The 19,377-nt window shown below is 36.2% G+C and overlaps 1 protein-coding gene across 4 annotated transcripts in view; it reads left to right on the top strand.

The window, feature by feature from the left end:
* Nucleotides 1–584: 584 nt before the first annotated feature.
* thoc2 (THO complex subunit 2) overlaps nucleotides 585–19,377 on the top strand; it is a 39,617-nt gene continuing 20,824 nt past the window's right edge. For all 4 annotated transcript variants that reach the window (XM_008119687.3, XM_008119686.3, XM_003226756.4 and 1 more), the window contains exons 1-21: nucleotides 585–714; nucleotides 5,255–5,298; nucleotides 6,109–6,200; nucleotides 7,158–7,209; nucleotides 7,531–7,601; nucleotides 7,777–7,898; nucleotides 8,289–8,422; nucleotides 8,593–8,759; nucleotides 8,979–9,071; nucleotides 10,121–10,276; nucleotides 11,127–11,299; nucleotides 12,144–12,339; nucleotides 12,840–12,881; nucleotides 15,097–15,227; nucleotides 15,315–15,416; nucleotides 15,870–15,954; nucleotides 16,234–16,327; nucleotides 16,635–16,715; nucleotides 17,374–17,470; nucleotides 18,098–18,215; nucleotides 18,560–18,739. In XM_008119687.3, coding sequence (XP_008117894.2) covers nucleotides 641–714; nucleotides 5,255–5,298; nucleotides 6,109–6,200; nucleotides 7,158–7,209; nucleotides 7,531–7,601; nucleotides 7,777–7,898; nucleotides 8,289–8,422; nucleotides 8,593–8,759; nucleotides 8,979–9,071; nucleotides 10,121–10,276; nucleotides 11,127–11,299; nucleotides 12,144–12,339; nucleotides 12,840–12,881; nucleotides 15,097–15,227; nucleotides 15,315–15,416; nucleotides 15,870–15,954; nucleotides 16,234–16,327; nucleotides 16,635–16,715; nucleotides 17,374–17,470; nucleotides 18,098–18,215; nucleotides 18,560–18,739 — 2,304 coding nt within the window. In that variant the 5' untranslated portion in view covers nucleotides 585–640. The remainder of the gene's footprint in view (nucleotides 715–5,254; nucleotides 5,299–6,108; nucleotides 6,201–7,157; nucleotides 7,210–7,530; nucleotides 7,602–7,776; nucleotides 7,899–8,288; nucleotides 8,423–8,592; nucleotides 8,760–8,978; nucleotides 9,072–10,120; nucleotides 10,277–11,126; nucleotides 11,300–12,143; nucleotides 12,340–12,839; nucleotides 12,882–15,096; nucleotides 15,228–15,314; nucleotides 15,417–15,869; nucleotides 15,955–16,233; nucleotides 16,328–16,634; nucleotides 16,716–17,373; nucleotides 17,471–18,097; nucleotides 18,216–18,559; nucleotides 18,740–19,377) is intronic.

Here is a 19,377-nt window from a genome sequence, read left to right as displayed (position 1 = left end):
CTTGGATAATAAGGAGGGATTAAGGAAAAGCCTATTAAACATCAAATTAGGTTATGATTTTACAAATTAAGCACCAAAACTTCATGTTAGACAACAAATATGACAGAAAAAGCAGTTCAATACTCAGTAATGTTATGTTGTAATTACTGTATTTACGAATTTAGCACCAAAATATCATGATATATTGAAAACATTGACTACAAAAATGGCTTGGATTATCCAGAGGCTTGGATAAGCGAGGCTTGGATTAGTGAGACTCTACTGTATATACACACACATACACACACAGAGGAATGAACCTAACCCCAAGAGATGGGCTCCTCAATGTGTTCCATCCATAAATGTATATGTGTGTGTGTGTGTATGTATGTGTGTATGTATGTGTGTATGTGTATATATATATATATATATATATATACACACACACACACACACACACACACATATATACATACACACACACACACACACATACATACATATATACACACTCACACACACACAGGCCTGAACACAAACCCAAGAGCTCAAGGTGTGAAAGACTCGCTTTCCCGTCATGCCCCGCGCGGCGGCCCCCTTCTTGCTCGCTTGACTGCCTGCCGCTCGTCCATCCGGGCACTTCCAGCGCCAGACGGGGAAGATGGCGGCGGCAACGGGGATGGCGCTCCCTGCCGAGTGGATAAAGACTTGGGAGAAATCCGGCAAGGGCGAGTTGTGAGTGCGGGGCTGGGCCTGCGGGGAGCGGGGAGAGGGGAGGGAGGGAAGGGGCCGGATGGCCGGTCTTTCCTCCGCCGTTGGGCCCGTCTCTGGCGGGGCAGCTACCTGGCGAGGCACGCCGTGGGTCGGGCTTCTCTCTCTGGGCAGGCCTCAGCCCCGTCTGCCCCGCAAGTCCCCGCATCCAGCTTGTCTGCTTCGATCTAGATTATCCGGCAGTGTAGACTCCTACCATCCAGGCCAAAGCAAATTATGTGGAGTCAGAAACCTGGTCTGTGACATTTTAGGCCAGGCCTGGGCCAACTTCGGCCCTCCAGGTGTTTTGGACTCCAACTCCCACAATTCCTAACAACCGCCAGGCCTGGTTTAGACTCACATTATCCACAAAGCTGAAATCTAGATCCAAAAATCTGGATTCTATGACAGTTGAGACTCATATCCACTTCAAAGCAGATATCATATCATCTGCTTCAAAACAGATAATCTGGATTCAGAAACCTGGATATGAGTTTAGACTCATATCGCCTGCTTCAAAACAATTATCTGGATTTTGTGACAGTTTAGAATCTGCATTGAAGTGGACAATATGAGTATAAACTGCCACAGAATCCAGGTTTCTGAATCCAGATTATCTGTTTTGAAGTGGATGATATGAGTCTAAACTGTCATAGAATCCAGGTTTATCTAGATTCTATGACAGCTTAGACTCATATCATCCGCTTCAAAACAGATAATCTGGATTCAGAAACCTGGATTCTGTGGCAGTTTACACTCATATCCGCTTCAAAACAGATAATCTGAATTCAGAAACCTATGGCAGTTTAGACTCATATCGTCAGCTTCAAAACAGATAATCTGGATTCTATGGCAGTTTAGAAACCTGGATTCCGCGACAGTTTAGACTCATATTGTCCACTTCAAAACAGATTATCTGGATTCTATGACAGTTTAGAATCTGTTTTGAAGCAGACAATATGAGTGTAAACTGCCATAGAATCCAGGTTTCTGAATCCAGATTATCTGCTTTGAAGTGGATGATATGAGTCTAAACTGTCATAGAATCCAGATTTATCTGGCTTCTATGACAGTTTAGACTCATATCGTCCGCTTCAAAACAGATTATCTGGCTTCTATGACAGTTTAGATTCATATCATTTGTTTCAAAACAGATAATCTGGATTCAGAAACTTTGATTCAGTGACAGTTTAGACTCATATCATCCGCAACCCTCTAGCCTCCAGTAGAAATGGCAAGCTGATGTTAATTGAAAATATAAGTGAAAGGTTCCTAACTTCATGTATTAATTATGCTGTATTTTATTGTATGTTGAAACTGGGCTTGTCCCCATGTGAGCCGCCCTGAGTCCCCTCTGGGGAGATGGGAGCGGGATATAAAAATAAAATTATTATTATTATGTATCAGTAGAGGAGATCATGAAGCGCACAGTGACTTACTCTGTAGTTTCTGTTTGAAGAGCATGTTGACAGAGCATAAGACTAATAAGCTATTACCCATAACTTTTAAGTGGAGCATCCATGTTTGGAGGTGTGTATAATGGACTCCCAGATCATTGGAATGGGGAACAAATGATTAGAGAAGTGGTTGCCTTTCTGTCCTTGTTGTTGCTGGTGGTTTGTGCCTTCAAACTGTTTCTAAAGGTGAGCCTAAGGATTTTCTTGGCAAGATTTGTTCAGAGGCAGTTTGACTTTCTAAAGACGGGAGAGTGTGACTTATCCAGTACATTTCTGTGATTGAGAAGGGTTTGAACCTAGGTCTCCAGTGTCCTTGTCCTTCCATCCTTGGTGCCTTCTTGCAGGCTCTAGGAGATCTCTGGCTGAGGCTATTGAATTAGATGGATCCTTGATATGATCTTCTTCCTGTGCCCTTAATAAATTGGTTGCAAAGTTGAGTTGAATACTGCTTGGGCAATTTCTTTTCTGTTTTTGTTTCTTTCATTCTTGGTGGGACTGGGAGTGGAATAAGTGAAGTTTTTTGTGGGAATAGGAGGGGCTTGGTGGAAATCATAGGATTTGTAACCTTAATAGTACCAGGCTCATTACCCAACATGTGCACTCCAATTTATGCAGAAATCAAATGTGGACCCTATCCTTTGTCTGCCATTCACCAGACCTTCTTGCAGCATTCCTAACCTTTGCACAGTTGATATTAAAGCCAGGAGTGGAGTCGACAAGGATGCAGGCATGCATGGGTCCTCTTAGCATATCATTTCCATGTGGTTTTTGGAATCCTTGAATAGAGCTAACCAGGGAATTAATTTGGAATCTGACAAGGGAATTTCATTGTCTTCTCCTTCTGTTTTGACTCTACCTAAGTACCTTGTTGCCTGTTACGTTTTTCAGCCATAAACAAGATAAAACAAATTACACTTTGTAACACAATTTTTGTTCCTGGGTTAAAAATGTCATTTCCTAATTGGTTCTATCATAAAAACATGGAAAAGGTTTATTAAACTGCAAAAACTTCACAGAGTTTCAACCAATTCAATGTAGTTTATGGCAGCCACAAAAACCAAGTTTCTACAGTAGAACAACTACTGTCAAAGTAATTACCACGCAATTAAATAGGAAAAAACACTTTCAAACCAGGGACTTTTTTTTCAATTTTTTTTACTTAGTGTTATCAAATGAATGAACATAAAATGTGATTGAATGTACTTTGATGGTTTATGAATTTCTCTTGTTGAGTCTTCCCTCTGTAATACTACTTTTTTGCATTCCTCTATTTTATTAAGTTTTATTTGATAAAGAAATCCTCAACCTTAATTACAACTACAAAAAGCTGTCTTTGTTTTAATATAAGTCTTATGACTTGTGCATTTGTGAGAAAATAAGGTTTCGAGCATAGAGTCATGGAAATATTTTAATCTGGTCAAAGTATTCCATCACCTTTACTCTACCAATCCACTATTTGACCTTAAATACCTGAAAAACCTCCAGACTTTACCCTTTTCTGCTTGTACAAGATGCAATGCTCATTAGATATGTTTGTGTTGTTAATGTGCCTTAGGCTACATATTGTACAGGTGAAGGGTTTATCTGAACAGTGCAAGGTATTAACCTACACAGAAGAACATAAAGAAACAGATGTTAGAGACAATATTTTTTCCTTTTTCTTATTGTTGTATATAGTCAAGTACAGATATAGCTATTCCCTAGTTCCATTTGTCTTAGCCTTGAACAGATTAGTTATATCCATATTTGGAATTCATATTCTACAATTATTCGACCCAGCCTGTTTTCTAAATTGGATGTGAATTAGTATAACAGATGTTATGTTTGTGTTAGATGGAAATTGCATATTGTGGTATAAGTAGTGATTCGGGATGATTGTTATGTGAAATTATTATCACAGAATTACCATCGATCAGTTTTAGTATTTCTCTGTAGACTTAAACAGTAATGTTTGTCATCGCTGTTGACACGAGTGCAAACAGATGCTAGTTTTATGTTTTGCTCAGTTTGCAGGGCATAATGTAGCTTGAGCAAAATCACAGCTATACAAGCAAAGCATGAGAAGTTTGCCTCTGCAGAACTGGAAGTCAGAAATGACCTGAAGGCACACATCGACAATTAATCCTCTGCTAAAAAAAACTGGGGATTTTAAATATTGCATTTATAATAACCACAATAAAGGATGCCCCTACACTGTAGAACGAATAGCAGTTTGACACCACTGGCTCAATGATATGGAATTGTGGGAGTTGTAGTTTTACATGCTCTTAAGCTTTTTCTTCCAAAGAGTGCTGGTGCCTCAGCAAACTACAGCTCCCATAATTCCATAGCATTGACCCAGGACAGTTAAAGTATTGTCGACCTGCATTCATTCTCCATTGTATACTCAAAAGTATATTATTAGGACAGAGACAGTCACTCCTAAGTACAAGGCTGGCTGTATATTCAGACATAAAATTGAGCTTAACGTGGGAGAGATTGCTCAATATGTGTACTTCTCTCATAAAAAAAGTTAGATCCCATTAAGTGCCTCTTGGATTTGAATATAAGCACAGGAGTTGTTATCCAATGCTATAGGTTGTTTTAGCTATTATTTTCAGACTCTGCATTTCATGGCATGATTAAACTGTATCATAGAAAGCATTTCACTCAATTTAGGGGAAAAAAATAAATAACCAAGAGCGGCTTTATTTTCATTTCAAAGAGGGATACACATTTATCCTACATTTTCCCACTCCCCTACCCCAGCCTTCACAGCTCCAATCAAAACCCTTAATTACCGCTTTAAAGCAATACCACATGTGTGAAGATATTCTTAAAGAAGAATGTTTTGTAATGAGTTACAAAATGTATTCATTTCACAACTCATGCAACCACAGGATCATAAGCAGTTCTTTGATGTCATCTTGTTATAGGACGTGGGCCTAGTGCTATTTTCCTAACTTCAGTGGAATTAAATTATTTCAGCTGTATGCTCTTTCTGAAGACAACTGAATTACAATGGAATTTTTAGAATTTGAAGTCACATACATTCTGAAATGCTAAATTCTCTTTTCTGCTTCATTCAGCTTGCAGTTATGTCGTAATCTCTGTGAAGATACTGCTGTTAGAGGTATGTCATTGAGTTCAAGATTTTCTTTAATCGCTTACATTTTGCTACAAGAGTTTAAAAACATGTACTTGTTCTGACTTAAATACAAATTTAACTGTCTGTTTAGTTAAGCTATCTGTCCTCTAAAATTTCTATTGAAAGCACGAGTGAACCCAGTGGCATTTTATTCTGAGTACATATGTGCAGAATTGCTCTCCTGGTGCACAGTGTTGTCCATGCACTTTATTAAATGGCCTTGAAATTGTGTACTTTTTATATGCCTGACCCCTTTTTATCCATAGTGGTTGATGCTTGTATCATTACCTCATTTTGTATGGTCATTGTGTGTTTTTACTGTATTGTGTGTTTTTATTTGATTATTGTATCATTGCTTCTCAGTTATAGATATTGGTTTTAATTTGTTATATTTCGCTTCTGTTTTGGGCTTGGCCCCATGTTAGCCGCCCCGAGTTCCTTTAGGGAGATGGTGGCGGGATAGAAAAATAAAGCATTATTATTATTATTGTCATTTTAATTGTTGGATCAGAGCTATTATAAAAGAGCATAGTTCTTCAGGAAGTTCACTCATGTAAACCTAATTGAATAGGAGCTCTGCAAAAGCACAGTACTGTGTCACCTCTGAGTTGAAGATTTTCATCTTTTGTAAACATTTAGTCTTTAGGTTTTGAAAGGTAACTCTTTATTTTTCAGTAATGATCATCTGTAATGTAGACATAATCGCAAAATATCTGCTCATTGTCATGAAATGTATATAAAGTTTATTTTAACCATAGTTAAAAGTTACAATGCATTTTTCCCATTGCGCTGCAGGTATCCAGCAGGCTTTGTATGAGCTTGCCTATCACGTTGTGAAGGGAAACCTAAAGCATGATCAAGCATGTAATGTTCTCAATTACGTTATAGTAAGTATATACCGTAATAGTGTCTCTGTTAGTAAGTACTTACCATACTATTTTCCTGCTCAGCCAGGTGGGAGAAGCTATCAAAATATATGTCCTTTCAAATGCTCACAAGTTGCTTTTAATTTAAGCAGTGAAACTAAATGCATGAAGAGAACACGGTTTTGTCATAGTTCTACTCTTGGTGCACTTTGAGACAATGTTCTCTAAGTCGGAATGTAGCTAGATTGACTATTAGTTTTAGCTTGTTAAACCAGAACCTGTTTGATTCATGTAGGTTTTGATATAATTATAACTTTTTAGTACAGAAGACCAGAAAAACCGCTCTGGTCCTTGAGGGGCCACAGCTCTTAGTCTAGAATGAAAAGTAATAAAAGTAGAATTGAGTCAAAGGTTGGCACTTCTTGAAACGCCTTTGATTATTATTATTATTATTATTATGTTTTGTTATATTTGCTTTTTCTCTCCACAAGGAGGATAGAGCTATTATGATGTTTGTGCTTCAGCTTTCCCCCTGAAGTCATTGCAGCTTCATAGTGCCACATTTAACCACTGTTGCATCCTAAGATGTTCTTTGCAGGATAGTGTTGATTTTGAATTTAAAAGATATTTCCTTTTGTGCTTGTAAAAAGATGTGGGAGAATTTTTTTGTATACATCAGTGGTTCTCAACCTGTGGGTCCCCAGATGTTTTGCCCTACAATTCCCAAAAATCCCAGCCAGTTTACCAGCTGTTAGGATTCCTGGAAGTTGAAGGGCAAAACATCTGGGGACCCACAGATTGAGAACCACTCCTATAGATGATAACTGCAAATTATCCTATAGAAGCTTTGTGTGACTTATTTATGTGAAAGCCTAGTATGACCTACTGGTATTGGTTTGTCTTAACTGTACTGTAATTGAAATGCACTTGACAAGAATCATACATTGACAAGAGCATTTCTCTCCTTTATTTTAATAGGAATATCGAGACGACATGCCTTCCATCCTAGCTGATGTATTTTGCATATTAGGTAAGTCCCACCTCCATTTACTTTAATTAATAATGCTACTCCTACCATGTCTGTGTCTTTAGGTTTTTTATTTTATAGTGAATTCAGCTTCTGGGCCCATTTGGATAATAGAGGAGAGCATTAGAAGAATACTAAGGTTCTTTGAAGTGTGAAACACCTTCAGGGGGAAGAAAGTTTCATATATTGGGCTCAGGCAGTAATGTGTCATATATTTCCCGAAGTGAGAGAACCGCTTGCTTCACAGGATGAAGAATGATAAATCTGGCAGATATTTCAGTGACAAATAACACCATCTGTTTTGTTTTCTTGGATTTTTGATAGATATTGAAACTAGTTGTTTAGAAGAAAAAAGTAAGAGGGACCAGTTCATGCAGCTGGTGTTAGCGTGTTTGGTAAGTTACGTTTACATTTATTTTTTATTTTCAAAGGCCAGATGACAAACATTGTTGCTGTTACATTATTGTAACATTTGTTATTGTACACATTTAAGCTGAATCTTTAAAAACGAGAATTTGTCTCCAGTGTGTTGGTACAAAAATAATTTCTCTGCTCTTCTTTTCCTCCCAGTACTTGGTTTCAGATACTATACTAAAGGAGCGCCTGGACCCAGATACATTGGAATCATTAGGGCTTATCAAGCAGTCTCAGCAGTTTAATCAAAAATCTGTGAAAATCAAGACAAAACTTTTGTAAGTACAAAATCTATTACAGTTAATTTATACTTTATTTTTACTCCATTTCCCCGTACAACTGGGATTCAAGGCAGCATAAAAACATAAGTATTGCAATATATTAAAAACTAATGAAAGGTAACATTAACATATTGTTAAATTATTAACAATTTAAAACACTTGATTAAAATATGCATATTTACCCGAGTCTCATGCACCATCGAATCTAATGCACAACTCAGTTTTGAAAACCATGAAATCAAAAAACTTTTTTTGCTGCCAAATGTAATGCACAGCAGCAGAAAAAAATGCACTCTTTGTAATTTGGCCAAAAAAGGAAGTTTTTTTTTCTGTCAATAGTTGTAGAATATGTGTGTCTGACCTTTTTCATATTTTGTCTGATCATAGTTATAAGCAGCAGAAATTCAATTTATTAAGAGAAGAAAATGAAGGTTATGCAAAGCTGATTGCTGAACTGGGACAAGATTTATCTGGAAGTATCACCAGTGAACTAATCCTAGAAAATATCAAATCTTTAATAGGTAAGACTTTGTTTTCTGGGGCAGATGTTGTTTAACAAATTTCCTGTCAACTGTTAGCTTTAATTTGAAATAACTGTTGAAAAAAGTAGCATTTCATGCTTTGGAATATTTGTGTCTGATTGAATTATAAACCATGCCTCCGGTTTTGACTTTATTCTGTTCTTAAATAGGATGTTTTAACCTGGATCCTAACAGAGTGCTCGATATTATCTTAGAAGTCTACGAATGCAGGCCAGAATACGATGAATTCTTCGTACCTTTGATAGAATCCTACATGTATATGTGTGAACCTCAAACTCTTTGTCATATCCTTGGATTCAAATTCAAATTCTATCAGGTAATACTTCCATTTGTAGTATTATCATATGAATCTCCGAACTACAAAATTGAGGTCTAAAGCTTTGCATACCCTTACTGAGATAGATTTGCAAGCAGCAATAGTATTATATTGAATTCACTGTAGTACTATTATCTTGAGATTATTTCTCTCTGAAAAATGATTGAATGCCCTATGATATTTTTATTGGCCTTTATAAAAGCATACTTTCCTTTTCAGGAGCCAAATGGAGAGACACCTGTTTCTTTATACAGAGTAGCAGCAGTGCTTTTGCAACACAATCTCATAGACTTGGAGGATCTCTATGTACATGTAAGTTATCACATTGCCTTTCACTTCTTGCGGTAATTACTCTGTGTGACACAAATTTTGTTACTGGGTATGGTAGAACCAATTAGAAAATGTCATTTTCTAATTGGTTCTATCATAAAAACATGGGGAAAGTTTATTAAACTGCCCAAACTTTGTTTTTGCTGGAGGGACATCCTACAGCATGTTTTTGCTATGGTTTTTCAATGAAGCTTTCATCATAGAGTCTCAGCCAATACAACCTAGTTTGTGACAGCCACAAAAATTAAGTTTCTGGAGTAGAACAGCTCCTTTCAAAGTAATTACCACACAATTAAACAGGAAATAATATTTATTATTTTCATTTTATTATAATACAGTCAAACCTGGAACAGAACATTTTTCAAACTTTTTTTTACTAATGTTCTTCTTCTTGAGATAGTTATATATCTTACTTGCAAAAAGGAGCATTAGTAGGTCCTTTTTAAGAGAAGGTGCTACACCTATATGGTTTAATATTATGTCAGCCGATATGTAAGGCTGAAAGTAAACAAAACCCATTGAAACAATGATCCGCCCTCTCAGGGAGATAGGGCGAGATATAAATAAAGTTTTATTATTAGTTTTATTATAAACAAACTAAATTAATAATTATGTAAAACATTAAAAAGTCAATAACTAAAAATGTGGTTGTTTTAAAAATGGCTATCTCCAGGTTCGGTTCCTTATTGGGAGCAGTACTTTATTCTCAAAATATGTGCTCTGACATACTTAGGAAACTGAACTTCAACTGATATCTACATATTTTTTGAAACTGTTTATAAGTTCAAGGGCTACTAAAGACTTTATCTGATAAAATCTTGTCTGATCATAGTGAGATTCATATGTCCAAACAAAGCTTTCATATTGTCTGTGAATCAGTGGTGGTTCAGAAAAATGTAATATTAATTGATTCTCTGTTTATGTAGCAAGTTTTTTCCATCCAGAAATAAAAACTTGACATCTTTATCACTAGCTTTTTTGTAATATCCTTTGCATATGAATGTTAGTGAATATCCAAATTGTCTCTGTAGCTTCTTCCAGGAGATAATGCTATCCTGGAAGACCACAAGCGAGAAATTGGAGAAGCTAAACAGATTGTGAGGAAGCTCACCATGGTGGTGTTATCTTCTGAAAAGACGGAAGAGAAAGAGAAGGAAAAGGAAAAGGAGGAAGAAAAAACAGAAAAGGTATCTTTATAACTTTTATTAAGTGATGATGATACAACTGCGGTTCCTCTCTATAGAGTGGAGCAACTTCACACTTGCTCATTCATTCCTTGATCTCTAGGTGGCATTAGTGGTTATTTTTCTTCATTTAGACAATTCCAGGCTTTAAAATATAGTTGGAAACAAGAGAGACAAAATTATGCACAACCTCTGAGCATGCCTGCCATAAATAGAGGCGAAACATCAGGAGAGAATGCTTCTGGAACATGGCCATACAGCCTGAAAAACTCAAAGCAACCCAGCCTTCAAAAACACATCAGTTTTAAACCTTAATCTTATATAATACTAGCAATGCCCGGCCACGCGTTGCTGTGGCAAAGTGGTGGTGGTATTGGTTAAAAATTGTGTAACTTTTATTTGACGTTATTTGTATTTTTAAATTATTTTTATTGTAAGTTATCTTTTTATTTATTATATTTTATTATTTTCTTGTATTATTTTTAGTTATTTTCTGTATTTTATTGTATTAATTTTTTAGTGTTTTTAATTATTTTTAGTGGTTTTTATTATTTTTTATTGGGTTGCTAGGAGACCAAGTTGGAGGAGCTTAGCCTTCTAACTGGCAGCAATTGGATAAAAACAATTATTCCTCTTCTTCTAATTAGGACTTTATTTTTCTTTTCTTTTTGTTGTATCAACCTAGAGGCGTGGATGATGGGTTGTGTTGTAAAATTTCGAGGTTGGGGGGTCTGTAGTTTTGTTGTTTTGTTGGTCGCCGTGATGCCATCACTCTTTTATATATATAGATTGAGTGGACACCAGGATTGCCTGTTTGACACTTTTTGTCTTCCTTGTTTGTTTATCTTTGCAGCCACCTGATAACCAAAAGCTGGGTTTATTAGAAGCGATGCTAAAAATTGGCGATTGGCAGCATGCACAAAGCATCATGGACCAAATGCCTCCGTTTTATGCCACTTCACACAAATCTATCGCTGTTGCCCTTTGCCAGCTTCTTCATGTGATGATTGAACCACTTTATCGCAGGTAAATGTCGCCCATGTGTTTCGGAAATATAATACATTACGTGTGTACATATGTTTGTATGTACTTGCTGTACGCCAGTATGCTTCCAATTGCTTGAGACCTCTTTAGCTTTTATATTTATGAATATTTGGAATGCACAGCCAACTAATGTATTTTGAAAAGTGTACTGTATATACTCAAGTATAAGCCTAGATTTTCAGCCCTTTTTTAGGACTGAAAAAAAAACTTCCTCGGCTTATACTCGGGTGAGGGTCCTGGTGGGCTTATATTCAGCTCGGCTTATACTCAAGTATATATGGTATATTTATTGTTTTTCTCTATTATTGGTATTATTACATTTATTATTTTACTCTATTAATTATTATTACATTTATTATTTTACTCTATTGTTACTTTTACATTTATTTTACTCTTTTTATTATTAATACAATTATTATTTTACTCTATTATAACATTTAGTATTTTACTGCAGTTATTATTATTAATAATTAATAAAATGTATAATTTATTATTATTATACACAAGCGCATTTACATTGAAGAAGATGAAAATGATGATTTAATCAGAGTTGAACAGTCATATCTTAAATTACAGTTTGATGTAAAGATACAAAAACATTTAAACTACTGAGGCCTCAATTAATGTAATTTTATTGGTATCTCGGCTTATACTGGAGTCAATGTTTTCCCAGTTTTTTGTGGTAAAATTAGGTGCCTCAGCTTATATTTGGGTCAGCTTATACTCAAGTATATACGGTAATTTGCATATGAACTGCACCTGTGGAACATGGTCCTTGGATATATAGATGATGATAACTGTAAAACTTTATTTTTTCCCTTGACAGAGTTGGAGTCCCCAAAGGGGCCAAAGGGACCCCGGTCCCTGCTTTGCAGAATAAGAGAGCGCTCAAGCAAGTGGAAAACTTTGAAGATTTAAGAAAAGAAGTGTTCAATATGCTTTGTTATCTTGGACCACATCTCTCCCATGACCCCATATTATTTGCAAAAGTGGTGCGCCTTGGAAAAGCTTTCATGAAAGAGGTGTGTAAAGCAAAGATTTGTAAAAGTTTTTGTTATTTTACCCATTTATCCGATACATCATGAGCCACTTTGAGGTCTCAAATTGGGATGTGAATGACTGACATAATAGCTTGTTCTAAATTACATTATGTAACAAAATTTGGAAAAAAAATATGTTCCTGGTTTGAAAGTTATTTCCTGTTTAATTGTGTGGTACTTTGAAAGTAGTTATATTCTAAAAACTCCATTTTTGTCACTGCCACAAAACTGTGTTGATTGGTTGAGACTCTAGGATGAGATAGTCATTGAAAAACTATGCAAAATATGCTATAGGAGAATGTCCCACACAAACAAAGCCTTTGCAGTTTAATACACCTTTTCCATGTTTTTATGATAGACCCAATTAGGAAAGGACATTTATAACCCAGGAACAAAAATCATGTTACATAGTGTAATAGATATAACAAATGTTCATATTCTTGGTGGGAAATAATTCATTTTTTACTATCCTTTTTCCCCAGTACCAATCTGATGGGAACAAACAGGACGATAAAGAAAAAATGGTGAGTTGTCTTAAAACTTATTCTTTAAATTGTTTATGGTGGTGGAATAACACAGGAATACAGGCAGTCTCCAAGTTATGAATAAGAGAGGTTCTGTAGGTTTCTTCTTAAGTTGAATTTGAGATGAACCTGTCCCTACATCCTAGTCTTCTGCACCTTATCATGGACGTTTGCGATTAGTTCTCTTAATACATTGCACAATTATAATTTTATTCCTCTCCAAGATCGAGGTCTGAAGTGCCATGATATCGCCTTTGTTCAATGGCTCTGTGAAGCTGTGTTGTAGAGCTGATATATTAATTTGTTGCTATTGTTATGTATTTTATATTGTTGTATTTTATATCACTGTATTTTATTGTATGTTGTTGGGCTTGGTCCCCATGTGAGCCGCCCCGAGTCACCTCGGGGAGATGGGGCGGGATACAAAAATAAAGTTGTTGTTGTTGTTGTTATTATTATTAATGTGTATGTTAATTGGAACAGGTAAATGTTTAAGTGTAACTCCAGCCATCTATCTATCTTTTTGGCTAGTATAGGGAGTTTCCTTTATTGTCTGCTCCTGTTCAGAAGATTTCACTTCACTTTCTGTCATTGTGAGATAAATGTTTAAGTGTAACCCCAGACATCTATCTATCTATCTACTGTATATACTCGAGCATAAGCCAAGCCGATTATAAGCTGAGGCACCTAATTTTACCACAAAAAACTGGGATAACTTATTGACCCGAGTATAAGCTGAGGGTGGGAAGTGAAGCAGCTACTGGTCAATTTCAAAATAAAATAGATACCAATAAAATTACATTAATCGAGGTATCAATAGGTTAAATAATGTATATATAGATTTACAGGTACATGGATCTATATGTATATAGGATTTGCAAAGACTTGCAAACATATGAGGAGAAAATTCATATATAAAATTAACTAGCTATGCCCGGCCACGTGTTGCTGTGGCGTTGTCTGGTGGTGTTGGTGAGAAATGGTTGAGGTAGTGGTGGTATTGAATGTCTGTTGTATGGTTGTCTTTATGTTTAGTATGCATTTGGTTGTTTGTGTACTGTGAACATGGTGAGGGTAGAGGGGGTCTATGTCCCTGTGTAGTATTGTATAGTATTTATACGTTGTCCATGTGTTGTGAATGCTTGGATTGTGTCCTGCTGCATAGTAGAAAGGGTTGGGCTGGATGGCCCTTAGGGGTCTCTCCAAACTCTTGTGCCTGTCCCCTGGGCTGAGTAGGTTGCTAGGAGACCAAGTGGGCGGAACTTAGCCGTCTAACTGGCAGCAATTGGATAAAAACAATTATTCCTCTCCCTCTAATTAGGACTTTATTTTTCTTTTCTTTTTGTTATATCAACCTAGAGCCATGGATGATGGGTTGTATTGTCAAATGTCGAGGTTGGGGGGCCTGTAGTTTTGTTGTTTTGTCCGCTGCCCTGATGCCATCACTCTTCTATATATATTAATGTATATAGATAGATAGATACAGATATATAAGTACATAGGGACTGCAAATGCATGCAGGGGGTTAATGCCTATATATCTGTAGCAGAGATTAACAGATATTTCAGGGGAAAATACTTTTGTAAGATTAATGGGTGTATATATATTCTTCTTCCTGACTTGCAAGGGCTTCTTTCCCTTTTTAAAACATTCCCTTGGTTAAGAGCGAGGGAGGCTTTGGAAAAGTAAACACTGATAAGGGAGGGTAAGAGGAGAGAGAAATGTATCATATATTAAAAGCAACGGCTGGCTTGACCTTGACCCGATTATAAGCCGGGGGAAGCTTTTTCGGCTCATAAAAGGGCTGAAAAACTCAACTTATATTCGAGTATGTACGGTATCTATATCTTTGGATAGTATAGGGAAGGAACCCCCTGTGGAGTTTCCTTTATTGTCTGTGCCTCTTTTCAGAAGATTTCACTTTCTGTCCCTGTGAGATAAAGCTTCAATGGAGATCCTTTTTTCCCCCATGACAATAACTCTTCCAGGAGTTATTCCTTCCGAGGGATAGATTTTATTTATTTTTTATTTATTCCTCTCATTTCCTCTTGTCTCACCCCCATTCTTATCTAGGAGTCGTTTGTAAGTATAATTGTAACTTAGGGACAGCTTGTAGAGTTATTGTATAACTGGCATTCTACTATAAAATTGTATAGTTAATCAATGTACCCAGCCATGGATTCTTTTCAGCATTCTCTTCTTTTTCCTCCATCAGGAGCTATTATTCAGTTGTTTGCTGAGTATCACCGACCAGGTTTTGCTTCCTTCTCTTTCTCTGATGGACTGCAATGCGTGCATGTCCGAAGAACTCTGGGGAATGTTTAAAACATTTCCATACCAGTACAGGTGAGTAATAATCTGGAAAAACTTTATGCAGAAAATTCATAGGTGTTGATAAAATAATTTCAAACTTTTTTGTCCTTCTTCCAACAGGTACCGCTTGTATGGCCAGTGGAAGAATGACACTTACAATAGCCACCCGCTGCTCGTGAAAGTTAAGGCTCAGACAATTGATAGAGCCAAATATATCATGAAGTAAGTTCAGTTTTATTGTTTTGGAAATGTAGCCAGAGCAATAGGAAATATTCATATTAGTTGGGCACTTCCATGAACATTAGTTTTTCTGTACTCAGTGAGGTTTATTTTCAGAAGCATTTTTTATACTGTTGTAGCTTAAACATTTGACAGAAAAGTTGTGTCTTCAATAATCTTTTAAAAATGTAATATTTTATATTTAAGCAGCTATCTTGCAAAATGTTCTCAAATTCATCTGCTGTTAAAAGGATTTATTTTTAAATGGTCCTGTTCCATTCCAAAGTGGCTAACAAATAATGACTGAAATATTCTACGTTGTATGAATTTTTGTGCAGGATATAGGGAGGGTCGGTTTTGCACTCCCATGTAGAGAAAAAATATATTCTAAAGCTGTGAGTAAGATGGATATAAAGATGCAGAAAAGAATCACTGATGTATGATGTTCTCTTCCAGGCGTTTAACCAAGGAAAATGTGAAGCCTTCTGGGAGACAAATTGGGAAACTGAGCCACAGCAACCCAACCATTTTATTTGACTATGTACGTGGCAAGATAAGTACCGATGTTGCAGTAATTACAAAGGTGTTATTGTGTTCAAAAAAATAAGCTACGTGTTTTAAAATGTCTTGTTGAGTGCCCAGCATGTTTTTACCATGTGATACTGACATTTGAAAACCAGTTTCTCACGAATACAATGCAGTTTCCTCTTTAGATGTGGTCTTATTCCTTATTTTAAAATGATATAAACTACAGAAGAATGCAAGAACTTTTGACAAAGTGACACAATTGGAAAACCGCCTTTTCATTTGATCTTTTCAGATTTTGTCTCAGATACAGAAGTACGATAATTTAATAACTCCAGTTGTGGATTCATTGAAATACCTCACTTCGCTGAACTATGATGTCTTGGCTTGTATCCTTTCACCGGCTTTGGTTTTTGTTTAGTTGTATACTTACTTGATTCATCCTTCATTTGCCAGAGTTTCCCTATTTAGGATTTGTGATATCTATGTTGTGCTGCAATCAAGTTGATCTTATAGACATTTTCACCACCCAGTATTGATAAGTAAACGGTTCAAACCGTTTTTAGTTTTTTTACTCTGGCACACTTTAACAAAGAACTTGTTATTATGAAATACATGGAAAATACTGTTATATTTGTCAAGCAGAAGTATAAAATGACCATTGTGTGAAGGAAATCTTACTTAACTTCAGAAAAGATTGCATAATTGAAGCATTGGCTAATCCAGAGAAAGAGAGGATGAAACATGATGACACTACGATATCCAGTTGGCTTCAAAGTTAGTATTGACTATAAATATTTACATATGCATGTATATATGTATGTACAAATGTATATAGGACCAGTTAAGAATTTTAAGTTATGTTTCAGTTAGAACATACGGACCCGACCTTAGCCACTTTGAGTCTCCTTGTGGAGTGAAAAAGCGGGATATAAATAAACATAATCAACAAACACAACAACATAATATTTTCCTGGTAGCATGTAATTATTATGTGCAAGGTTTTTAGACGAACGGATTTATGCACTTTATATGTCTTAAGTTTTGTATATTATTTCATGTGTTTTAATGCCTAATTGTTTTTATTGCTTGATGTTTTTACTCTACTGTATTGTTATTTTATTGGCATTGAATCTTGCCAGATCTTTAAGCCGCCTTGAGTTCCCTTGGGTGAGATAGGCGGGATAGAAATGACATAAATAAATAAATAAAACAAAGGAGAATTTGTTTTCTCTTTTGTAAGATGACTTGAGTCCCATTCTGAGAAAAGGCCATAAAGGAATAAATGGATAGAAATCCGAGAAAACAATTTGAATGAGAAGTTTATAAAATAAATTCTATAAATAATACCTAACGACCAATGAAATGTTTGTTTTAAAATGCTCGAGTGAAACACTGGTATTATGAACTGTGTCTTTTCCCCTGTTCACTTTAGGTTTAGCTAGTTTTTGCGGTGCTGTTTTTCGCAAATATCCTATTGAACTGGCTGGTCTGCTTCAGTATGTGGCAAACCAACTAAAGGCTGGTAAAAGGCAAGTAGATAACACGTTACCTTTTTATTTACAAATGATGCCGGTTTTGTGCTGAGGTGCTTTAAATACCATAATAATCATGGGGTGCATAATCTGCCATACCCAATAGCTCTTAAATATGTCAGGATTAAGAATGTGTTAGAATGTATATGGCTAGATAATTGCACCAGACAGCATGATGTAGTGATTTGAGCATTAGATGATTTCTATATGCTTTTCCATTGGCAAGTGATACCGTTTTTTTTTTAAAAAATTGTTATTTCAACAGCCTTTTGAAGCTTTTTGAGGGCTTTTAATGGTATACGATACTGTTTATTCCTTGCCTTTATATATGTTTTACATTGCTTTTTATTCTCTACATTGTTTAGTTTAGTTTTATTGTTAAGTGTTTTTATCCATGTCTTTTCTGGTTCCTTCAACTCCAGTACTTTCAAAAAGATGTGCTGTAAAGAGTTATTATAATACTAATAATCTGTATTACATAACAGCTTTATATGCTTCATAGATATAAACCGAACAATTTTACTCTCCTTCAACAAAATGCAGGAATGATACATTGTAAATTACTCTCTACAATGTACATGATTCAGTTTGTATAAATTTTGGGGTCAATCTTTCCCTCCGTAGTTTTGACCTGCTTATTTTGAAAGAAGTGGTACAGAAAATGGCTGGGATAGAAATCACGGAAGAGATGACAATGGAGCAGCTGGAAGCCATGACTGGCGGAGAGCAACTCAAAGCAGAGGTATGTTTGCTGCTGAATGGAAAAGGAAAATAGATGGGATCCCATGGTGTGTGTTTTTAAACAGCAGAGCTACTCGTATGTGAACTGTGAAATGCTGGTAATATTAATAGTTGTTGAAATAAAAAAATTAAAAGTCTATATTGTTGTGTGCATATACCCAGTTGACATGGAAGGCTTACAGACCATAAAAGAGCAGTGTTAAAAAAATCACAAAAATAATGTTTTACTTCCAAGCCTGCTAGGTAAATAAGGAGAAAGGAAGCTGGAATCTCCTTGGAAGTTTGTTCTTGTAATTGCAGACGTGGTTTTTGTTTTAGCTGCTGCCCTTATTTTCTTTTTGCCAGGGTGGATATTTTGGCCAGATCAGGAACACTAAGAAATCTTCCCAGAGGCTGAAAGACGCCCTTTTGGACCACGATCTCGCCCTCCCGCTGTGTCTGCTCATGGCTCAGCAGCGAAACGGAGTCATCTTTCAAGAAGGAGGGGAGAAGCATTTGAAGCTGGTGGGGAAGCTCTATGATCAGGCACGTAGAAAGGACGTGGTTAACATTTTTTTATGAACCAAACAGTGGTGTCTAACCTGTGGCCCTCCAAGTGTTTTGGACTTCCGCTCGCAGAATTCCTGGCCATTGGACAAGCTGTCAGTAGGGGCTTCTGGAAGTCAAGGCCCAAATATCTCTGCTCTAAAACTTTTTTGCAGTGTATGGGAAATCTTAAAAAGCAATACACAGAATTTGTATACAGTATCTCTATTTATGAAATCCACTCAACTTAGCTGATTGTGTCATGTTTGGCTTTTTCTTCCATTTGCAAGACAACAGCCTGCCTTTTACCATTATTAGACATGAAAATCCCTTGTCATATATCCAGTGTCAGGAATTTTTCACCCTCCGAATGTTATTGTCTTATAAGATTCCCATCTGTACTATCTAACAAAATAGGAGATAAAATGGTGGCTGCCATACAACAATATCCAAAAAGCCACATTGTCTATCCCTCCCATATAATAATAATAATAATAATAATAATAATAATAATAATAATAATAATAATAATAAAGAGGGTTGGAAGAGGCCCCTTGGGCCATCTAGTCCAACCCCCTTCTGCTTTTGTGCACCAAAAGATAATCAAAGCACCCTGACAGATGGCCAGCCAGCCTCAA

The sequence above is a fragment of the Anolis carolinensis genome, unplaced genomic scaffold, assembly GCF_035594765.1.
Source record: "Anolis carolinensis isolate JA03-04 unplaced genomic scaffold, rAnoCar3.1.pri scaffold_12, whole genome shotgun sequence".
Lineage (NCBI taxonomy): Eukaryota > Metazoa > Chordata > Lepidosauria > Squamata > Dactyloidae > Anolis > Anolis carolinensis.
The sequence above is the reverse complement of the archived record's forward strand: the minus strand, read 5'-3'. Positions and strand labels throughout refer to the sequence as shown.